The sequence below is a fragment of the Ailuropoda melanoleuca genome, chromosome 14 (assembly GCF_002007445.2).
Source record: "Ailuropoda melanoleuca isolate Jingjing chromosome 14, ASM200744v2, whole genome shotgun sequence".
NCBI lineage: Eukaryota > Metazoa > Chordata > Mammalia > Carnivora > Ursidae > Ailuropoda > Ailuropoda melanoleuca.
This window is the reverse complement of record NC_048231.1, coordinates 66,577,256-66,587,434: the sequence shown is the minus strand read 5'-3', so window position 1 is coordinate 66,587,434 and position 10,179 is coordinate 66,577,256. Positions and strand designations below refer to the sequence as shown.

The 10,179-nt window shown below is 40.2% G+C and overlaps 2 protein-coding genes across 2 annotated transcripts in view; one reads left to right on the top strand and one right to left on the bottom strand.

The window, feature by feature from the left end:
* Positions 1–2,901, bottom strand: part of RNF125 (ring finger protein 125) — a 48,708-nt gene extending 45,807 nt beyond the window's left edge. Inside the window, exons 1-2 of the mRNA XM_034642197.1 lie at positions 2,492–2,901; positions 1,806–1,866 (exon numbers count right to left, since the gene is read on the bottom strand). The gene's annotated coding sequence lies outside the window, so the exon portion shown is untranslated. The remainder of the gene's footprint in view (positions 1–1,805; positions 1,867–2,491) is intronic.
* Positions 2,902–2,980: 79 nt separating this feature from the next.
* Positions 2,981–10,179, top strand: part of TRAPPC8 (trafficking protein particle complex 8) — a 68,194-nt gene continuing 60,995 nt past the window's right edge. The window contains exon 1 of the mRNA XM_034642196.1: positions 2,981–3,779. Coding sequence (XP_034498087.1) covers positions 3,430–3,779 — 350 coding nt within the window. The 5' untranslated portion in view covers positions 2,981–3,429. The remainder of the gene's footprint in view (positions 3,780–10,179) is intronic.

Here is a 10,179-nt window from a genome sequence, read left to right as displayed (position 1 = left end):
AGAAATCATAGGATAATTGTCTTTCTCTGCTTGACTTATTTCACTTAGCATTATCTCCTCCAGTGCTGTCCCAAAGTAAAATTTCTGGAGGTGCTTTCAAACGAAGAAAACATGGAAAAGCAATTCAACCTAGTGATCAAGTCTCTAGGGTTAAACTGTGCTGGTTCTGTTCCTGGCTCCAGTACTGATTATTTTTGGGCAAATTAATTAACTGTTCTGTGCTTTAGTTTCTACATCTGAAAATTGGCGAAGCATGGACTTCTCAGGGTTTCTGTGAGAAGCAGACGTAGTAGAGAACATCAAGCATTGTGCTTGGTAGCTAGTACCCAGTAATGGTGATACTGTTTCTATTCACAAGTGGTAGCACTACTTTTGAACCCAGGCCTCTCTGACTTCAGCGTCTGTGTTCTTTAAACTTGACTTTGCCAGCCATCAGAAGAGACTGGCAGTACCATACATACAAAATAAAACAATCAATGAATGTTTGATAACACAGTGTAGATATAAATATAAGCCCATTGGTTTAGCAGAAGTTCTATGGCATTCTTTGATTTTGGGGAGAGAAGGAAGCTGGTTCTCATATTTAACATTGGAAACAAGGTCCTTAGTTGTTTGTATTATTGTTACTATTTTGTCTAACAAGTTGCCTCTCTTTTAGTGATAGACCCTATCCTCTTGACTTTGAGGGTGGGTACATGGCCAAAGCCTAGACAATCATAGCATCTCATTTTTCCTGGACACAGTGAATAGTCCATGTGTGATGATAAAGGACCAGTGTCCAGAGGAATCAGAGAAATGAGAGATGTGTGGCATCTTGGACCCCATACAAATACAATCTGCAGGATACCTCATTCCTAATAAAGTGTGGCCTGAACTTTTTAAATAATATTCCCTCTCCTCCTCTTTGTTTAAACAAGAGAAGACTATGTTTTGCAGTCTCTGTTAGAGATATGTATGATCATGAGACTCCTTGAGGCCAGTGGGATGTGAGTGAAATTACTGAATGCCATCAATACAATTTGAACCCAAACCATTAATCATGCACTTTTCCATTTTCTTTTCTCGATTCCTGCAGCCTGGAAAGCAGATGTGGCAGTGACTCAGCATTAACCTTTAGATGAGGACAACACCTTAGAAGATGAACACCTTAGAAAACCGGGAGAGACTAGGAAAGAAATAGATTTTTACAGTGAGTTACTCACTGGAAACACTAGTTGTGAATGTGGTGCTAGACTGTAAAGTCAATGCATAAGACAAGAATCCATTTAGGGTCAGCCATAAAAAGGAATGAAATACTGATACACACTACAACATGGATGAACCTTGAAAACATAATCTGCTAAGTGAAGGAAGCCAGACACAAAATGTCACATATTGTATGATTCCATTAATGTGTAATGTTCAGAATAGGTAAATCTATAGAGACAGAAAATAGATTAGTGATTGCCACGGGCTGGAAGGGGTGAGGGGTAGGGAGTGACTGCTAACATGTACCAAGCTTCTATTTAGGGTGATGACAATGTCCTGGAATTAGAAGCAATGGTTGTGCCACTTCAAATATACTAGAAGCCACTGAAATGTACATTTAAGGGTGAATTTTATGGAATGTGACTATCTCAAAAATTCATTTAGGCTAAATTACTCTTGAAAGTCCTTCTCAGAGAGGCTAATATAACTAGTTTTAACTTTAGTGTAAAAAATATGTTAGCTTTTTAACTTTTACTTTGAGCTGAGTGCTAAATATAGTATGCTTGCACTGTGGCACTCTCTTAACCAAAAAAATATATAACTTGAGTCATACTCACTTGTACGGGATTCTCACATAAGGGACTGAGATCCGAGGAATTCAAAAGGTAATGTGTACACCTGGGGATACAAGAAGAATTTCCAAGAGGTGCTCAGGCACAAACAGTTTTAAAATGAATTTCCAGATCCCCAACTTGCACGTTATCTTTTCTAAATTGATTTGTGGCTAAGCCGTCAAGTCATTATGTCTTTTTGTCCTTTCCTACCTACCATCTCTCAATTTACAGGAGGAAGGCATACCTCGTGCCTGTCATAAATTCTTACTATGGCAAAAACCTCAAGGCGCTAAACAATCCGACAATTTGAGATACTCGTGTTGGGGAAGTCTCCTTTAAATCAAGGTACCATAAAACCGCAATAGAGGGTTGTATTTTCCCTTGCTTTATATTTTTGGCAAACAATTCAGAAGGGATTCAAGCAATTCCGTGACAGGGTAGTAGAATCCCTTTCATTCACTTCTACTTATGCAAAGGAACAATCTATAAAAAGGAACGCTAAGAACGAAAGCCAGTTTAGGACTCCATTTGGTAAGGAATTACTGGCTTCCCCCACCACCATAGCTATGAAGAAAACCTCCCAGCATAGTGAAATAAAGGACGCGGCTGCGGACGAAAGACTCAGACGTTTGCAAGCACACTCTTTCCCTGCGACCAACAAAAACGCAGTAGCTCAAGTTTTCCCTTACACGCGTGTTAACTGCAGCACCCACAAGAGCACACATCTCTGCTCACTGGTTGAGTCCACGTTCGTTCGTGGTAGTCCGTTTCTAAAAGCGTGGCTGTGTTCAAGCGATACCAGGTCTGTTCAGGCCGGCGCCACGGGAACCACTCCTCGTGAGCAGGTGCCCCTTGCTGTTCTACAGGGAGCCAGTGAAGCAGAGGGAACAGCCACATTATTTACCTATTGTTTTTAGGGAGAGCCTTTGGAGGAGGCTCGCGCGTAAGGCGAGCGAGCGCCCTCAACACTGGGACAGCACGGATCTCCAACGCCGACCTCTACGCTCGCCCCAGCACCTCTCCCGCCTTTGCCATTGGCCCGCCTGAGAACTAGGCCTAAAGTCGCGCTTCTCCGGCTTGGCTCCGCCCACCGCGCTGGTAGCCCCGCCCCTCCACTCCCCGTAGGGGTCCGCCCATCGCACCGTTTCCGGCGCCAGCCTTCCCACCGGCTTCCGTCGCTCTTCACTTCCCTATCCTCGGCTCTTTCCTCCCGCCCCCATCGCCTCCTTTAATACCGTCACGTGAGGGGCGAGCGCGGGGCCTGCCGGGACGGGTACTGCCGGTGGGTCAGGGTTCGGCCTCAATATGGCGGTTCCGGTAGGGCAGTGACCAAGGTTTTGCCGTCGGGAGGATTAACTGGCGATTGTCGGCGTCTCCACCTATCGGGGTGGAATGCGAGGACGCCGAGGCGAGCCTTGAGGAGCGGCGGTGCCGGGGAGGGGTCGGTGCTGTGTGCCCGGGAGCCGAGGCAGCGGCGTCTGTTCCTTCTATTGGTCTGAAGGCTTCAATGCGGGGCCCCGCCCGACCGGGCTAGGCCGGCGGGCGGCGGCAGTAGCTGCTGCAGCCGCAGGATCGGCCTCTGAGAGTGGGCCGGAGGGCGGGCGCCGCCGCTGCTTGTGCCGCGGCGATGGCCCAGTGTGTACAATCAGTGCAGGAGCTAATCCCGGACTCCTTCGTCCCCTGTGTCGCTGCTCTGTGCAGCGACGAAGCCGAGCGGCTCACTCGACTCAATCACCTTAGCTTCGCGGAGTTGCTTAAGCCCTTCTCTCGCCTCACTTCGGAGGGTATGTGGTCTCCTCCCTTTTTCACTGTGCTCCCTCGAAGCCGGGCCGGGAGAAGGAAGTTGGGAGCGGGCAGGGAAGAGAAGGGCGATGTTTACATCTTGGAGCCGGTAGAGTGGCGTCTGGGGCTGGGGCTCCGCGGTGTCTCCGCCGCGGCTGGGGGAGGGGCCATGAGTGAGGTTGTCAAGACTGCGCGGTCCTGACCTCCAGTTCTCTGGGCACTTTCCTTCCTGGGACAAGCCGGGCTGCTCGGTAATCAGTGTAAAGAAAAACACGAGCCCCAGAGAAGGGCGTTGAGACGGTTTTCAACCGCCATAGGGAAGGAATTAGGAAGTTGCAAGGTGGATAAGGGTAGGAAGATGCTGCCTTTTAAACTGCTGAGGCCTTAGTAAAGAAGACGAATCATCTTCCTCTGGGTGTTAAACTGGACTTTCAAAGTTGTCTTGAATATTACATTCTTCGGGTAATGGGGCCTGTCTTTTTCTAAGCTTCTGTTTAGTTATGTATTTTCTTTGAAAATATAAACAGTAGGTATATAATATTTAACCTCTTCCGAAAAAATGTTATGAAAATAATAACTTGTAATAGCCTTTTGCTTGGTGGACGAGGAAGTAAGGACACGTAATTAATCTAAATAGTTGTAGTTGAATAGCTTTATAGACATGGAAAAGTCCTAAAATTTAGTTTTTCAGATAAAAGTTTAACAGGAGAAATGTGTCTTTAATTTAAGAGCTACCTGTTTTCTCTACCTTCAGATTTTTTATTAGGGAGAAATAAGCATAATAAAACTCCCGAGTGTTTAATCAATAATATATCTGCCTTTGTGAACAGACATAAAGTATAGGTGAAGTTCTTTGTTAAGGTCTGTATAAAATGAAGGGTTCTTTAACAAGGCTGTGTCAAGCGAACTACTATGATGTTTATTTGGTTATGATGATTTCTCCACAAATAGTGCTGTGCCATAAATGTATGTATTTACATGCCACAGGTGTGTATTCTTTGGGAGAAAAGCTCCATAAGTTCACTTTATTATTTAAAGGAGAGCAGGAGCTGTCCAAAAAAAGTTTGGGAACTCTTGGATTTCTTGTACCCTAGCCATCAATCTCAGCTCCTCCAGTGTTGTAGTAAATCAACAAGAACAACAAAGTGCCCTACATTCTTAAAGTCTTTAAAAAAAATGTGAGAATATGTTTGATTTTGATGTGTATGCCCTTTCCTGCTTTAATAAAGAATAATAATGCTAATACCTGATACCTGCTGTATTTAGCTTTTCTCTTTTAGTTATTCTTGAATCCTATGAGGTAGCTAACTTATCGCCATTTTAAATTTGAGGACATTGAGGCATGGAGATGTTAACTTGTCCACAGTCTTCCATGTGGGAAAGATTTAAAAACAGGCAGTGTGACTCAAGGTGTTCTTAAATCATCTTATCTCTTGGCAGTAGGATTGTTTATTCACACTGGAGAGCAGTGCTATCCAGTAGAAATATAATGGGAGTCACATACACAATTTTAAATTATTTAGTAGTCACATCATTAAAAAAAAGTAAAAAAATAGGTGAAATTAGTTTTAATATTTCCAAATTGTTATAATATTTCCAAAATGTTAACATTTCAACATGTAGTCAGTATAAAACATCTTTGTATTTTACATTCTTTTTCTGTTGTCAAGTCTTTGAACTTTGGTGTGCATTTAGACATTTATATGATTTATAATTTAGTTTGGACTAGACATTTCAATTGCCCAATGCCCACCTGCTTCTGCCTTCTGCATTGAATGGTGCAGTGAATAGGGGCTCACTTCAATATTCTGATTTTCTTCTGTAGACTGCAAAAGATTTCGGGAAGAAATATAATGAATTGGACTTTCATGGTTAAGTAGAGAGTTGGTGGAAAGAAGTGCCAGCATTCCCTGTTGAGCAGGGGGATGAGGTTAGAATTGCATGGGCAAAAGGTATAAAATGATTGAGGAACGGTGAGGAAACTGTCCCTTTCAGAGTACAGGATAATAAGGGAAGATGCCTAGATAAGGGAGGGTCTTGAATTCTAGGAAAGGGATTTTGGGTTTCATATCTAATGGTTAAGTGTGCAGCAGTCATAGATTCTTGAGCAAGGATCAAATTGGGGGGATTAGAATTGTTTGGTTTATAAGGGTAAATAGGAGTTGAAAACCATTTCAAAGTTTAAGGTGATAAGGGTTTAGACTTTGGTGGTGGCATTAGAAATTCGGTGAAAAGAATTTAATTTTTCTGTGGTTTAATTTTTTTGCTGGTAAATAAATTTTGGGGTTCTTTGCCATCCAGAAAAGGCTACTTTTTTTTTTTTTTCTGGTCTCAAGTGTGGGGATTCCTTGAAGGTAGCTTATCTTAAGGCAGTGAGGCATGAGACTATAACTTCAGGCACATAATTTAAGAATACAATTAACCAAAACAGCTAAAATTTCCTTAGAAGGAGAAAAGAATGTTAAAAAAAATGGTTGGATTCCATTTCTGGCCTGTGGGTATTTGAGGTCAAAACTTACTTTGACTACTGAGGTATCAATGTACACTGTTGAGTTATTTCCAGGGGGCTTTTTTTTTTTTTTTTTTTTTTTGATGTCCGTAGAGAAAACATGGTTTAAAGCTGTACTGAGGGAGGGTTGAGAAAACAAATTTGAATACCATGCTTGTATAGCGCCTTAAAAATATAGAGTTTAGACTTGATGTATTAGGCAGTGGGGAGCCATTCTAGATTCCTTGGATACATTTTTTTAAACCTGACAGGTATTTCTTTATATTAAGTAATGGTGATTATATATATTTTTATGATCATTATGCTAGGTATATGTTTGAGACTTAAAGAATATATATTCTTCATTTCAACACAAAGTTTGTAATCTTAATACTGCTTGAGAAATTTCCACTGGCCATCCATTTCAAAGAGTAGTGGTGGTGGTATTACTTAACCAAACCTCACTGTTTTTGCTGTCATACTGACAGTTCTTCAATAATTCTAAGCAGTGTTTCAACACATTTAGACATTTATAAGACTTAAGAAAATTTCACTTAAACACCAACTTTTGAAAGAATTTGGTTTTTACTTTGAAAAGGTATATATTATTATTTTTAAATGGATTAAGTTTATTTAAGGGTTTAAAAAGAATAGGATGTAATTTTTATGTAAATCTTGAATAATTTCTGAAGGACCTTTGAAGGGTACTTACTGCCTCTAGGTTTCTTTTAAAAGTATTTCACCAAAAAAATATTTCATCAGTCATAACTACGTCAAGTACCAGACTGGATAAATTCAAGTCAAGTTTTCAAAATTTAGATATATATGTTGTTTGTATCATTTTTGTGCAAGTTATTATTTTTTTCCAGCAATTGAGGTTTGCTTTATATAGTAAAATTTCTTGTTCTAGGTAAAAACATAAAAGATATCATTATTTCATTTTTCAAAATATATTCCATAGAACACCCGATGTGTTATATGTTCCCAGAAAATGAATTTTGTGATCAAGTAAGTTTCCTTCAGATAGATGTATTTGGGAGAATTACAGTGTCATTTAGCACATTAAAGGCTCTGGGAAGATCTAGTGTAAAGAGACCTTTAAAAAACTTTATCCTATATTTCTCAAATTTATTTGAACCTGGAATTGATTTTTCTAAAACAACTCTTAACTAGCTTGAAGAAGGAGTATTCCATGGAACTGCACGTACTGGGAAATGTTACTTCGTAATAACAGTATTCAAGAAATTGTATTTATGTGGTAACCTATAAAAGTTAGTGGTAGAGCTGAATTTCATTTTGAAATTGAGATGTTATGTGATATATAAAGCCTGCTTTGTGATGTTGTACTCTTAATGAAGCCAAGCTTTTGAATTTTTTGTGTGTGATTTTTAAAGACCATTTCTCTTAATCGTTCTTAGTTCTTATCTTCCTCTTTATTAGGTTAGTTTTATGATAGTCCTGTGTTTTACTTACCTATTGCTAGATAACAGATTACTCCAAAACTTAGCTCCTTGGGAAGAAAAAAAAAAGCATTTATCTCTCAGTTTCTCAGGAATCTGGGAGTGGCTTAGCTGGGTGGTTCTGGCTCAGTGTCTCTCTCAACGGTTGCAGTGAAACTGTCACCAGAGACTATAGTCATCAGGGGCTGGAGGATCAAGCTCACTCATGTGGTTGTTGGCAAGTCTCATTTCCTCACTAGATGTTGTCCTGAGACCTCTGTTCTGTGCCATGTAGGCCTCTCCACAGGCTCCCTGAGTGTCCCCATGGGGAGGCAGTTAGATTCTCTCAAAGGGAGTGATGAAAGAGAGAACCCAAGATAGGAGCTATATTCTTGTCCGTTTATTTCAGAAGTAATATACCCTTGCTTTTGCTGTGTTCTGTTGGTCACATATGCCAACCCTGGGAGGTGGGAAGGGACTACACAAGAGTATATATAACACAAAATATGGCATCATTGGGGACTATTTCAGAAGCTGGCTGCCACATCTGTTAACTCATTTCTGGATTTATTAGTAGGATTACCTGGTAAATTAGTAGGATTACCTAATAAACTACCTCTGAACATAGGGCAAAACTAGAATGTGTGTGTGTGTGTTTTTTTTAAAGTAACCTTTACTTTCAATGTGTGGCTCTAACTCACAACCCCCACTCCCTAGACAAAAGTCAGGTGCTCTACATACTGAGCCAGGCGGGTATCCCTAGAATGTCTTTTCTGTGTGTTGACACTTAGGAATACTAAAAGATAATTAGCAAATTTAAAATTTCGAGAGATGTTTAATACACACATGGCTGCTTATATTATTTGACAATAATAGACCAACTTTAGGGAGAATACTTACACAATATGTTCTTAAAATATCAGAAAAACAACACAGTATTTTCATATTTTTCATTTTCTCTATTTCATGGACTAGGTGGGAAGTTTAATTAGGGAGAGAGGCTTGTGTGTGTTTATTTAAATTAGAAAACAAACAATGAAGAATTCAGAGAAGTGAATTTCCTATCACCTACCTTCCCACTATGCAAAACCAACTAATATTAATCTTCATCTCATATTTACATTATATTTTTTCCTTTCCTTTAACAAGAAATCACACATTATGCAATTGAAGTCCCCTTTCCTACCTTTCTTTCTTTTATTGTGGGCAATCATTATAATGGAATTTGCATGTATACTTTCTGTATATGTATTTATTCTTACAATACAAGTGCACATATTTATACCACATATACTATTTCTAAAAGATTGTCTTATGTTTGTTAATTAAAAGTTTAGATGTCAACAGAGAAGACACCTAGGATTTAGGAAGACATTTGATGTAACTTTATTTAAAATGTAGGCAGGCCTGAGCTTAAAAGTTTGATATAAAGATCCTCCCATGAGAAAAAAGTGTTGGCCTTTTATGGGTAGGTACCCAGAGCCAGTTTTCCAAGTCTCCTCTTATTTGTGTATGATGATCCATGCCGTACTTGAAATAGCGTATGTGGTACCTGCCACTCTCATCAGTTCTTGAGTGCCTAACTGTGTAGTTATGTATATGGCAGGTGTGGTACTTAGTGCTTTACATTTACTGTCTCATCTAACGATAGCTCATCTAAATTCTTAGAAAATAACCCTGTGAAGTAGGCATGAATTTACATGCTCAGATGAGGAAATTGAAGCATAGACAAGTTAAAAAGTTGTTTAGGATAACCCAGTTAACCTGTGGTGGGTTAGGATTTAAAGAAAGCCTGACTCTGAAAGTTGAGTTCTTAGTATGATGGACTGCTTTTAATATTGTTATGGAAACTAATCATCTTGTCCAATTATATTTATGTGAAAAAATTTGCTCACATTTCCTCCTGTGCACCGTGGATACTCTTCTTGCTACAGCCTCCTACAAATCTATTCTCACCGAAGTTTTGAACCACTGGTTATAAATCCTATAGGCTGAGGCAAGGCTTATAGTAGAGGAGTCTGGAGGTATTGGGGTGGAAGAAGGGATCTGGCTGTTGTGGGGGTTTTTTGTATTTTTTTTTAATAGACTTTATTTTTTAGAGCAGTTTTAGCTTCATAGCGAAATTGAGTGGAGAATACAGAGTTTCCATATACCGTGTGTTCTAGCACATGCACAGCCTCCCTACTATCAACATCCTGCACCAGGGTGGCCACTGACTTTTTTTTTTGATGGTGGAATGGGGCTAAGAATGCAGGCAGTACACTAGGAGAAGAAGAGGAAGCCCAAATGCAGCGCTTGATTTCCCTTTATTCCCTTTTACTGTTTTCAGCATTGGTACCACAGATCTCACAGGTCATACTGCCCTGCACTGGCCTGAGGGTGAGGTGAAAATTAGGGGTTTGGTATGGATGGGGATTGGTCCCTGGCAAGTCCAAACATGGGGGAAGGAAAGGACCTACAAATAGGAAAGTTGTGAGCAGTAGTAGCACTGTGGGAGGTTAGACTGTCTAGCTCACCCTTTTGGTATAAAAGGAAGGGTTCTAAGTCAGTTGTATTTCTGGAAGACTATTCCTTTTGGAATTTCTGGTTCATTCGTTCGTTCTTTTCTTTCTTTCCCCTTCCTTCCTTCCTTCCTTCCTTCCTTCCTTCCTTCCTTCCTTCCTTCCTT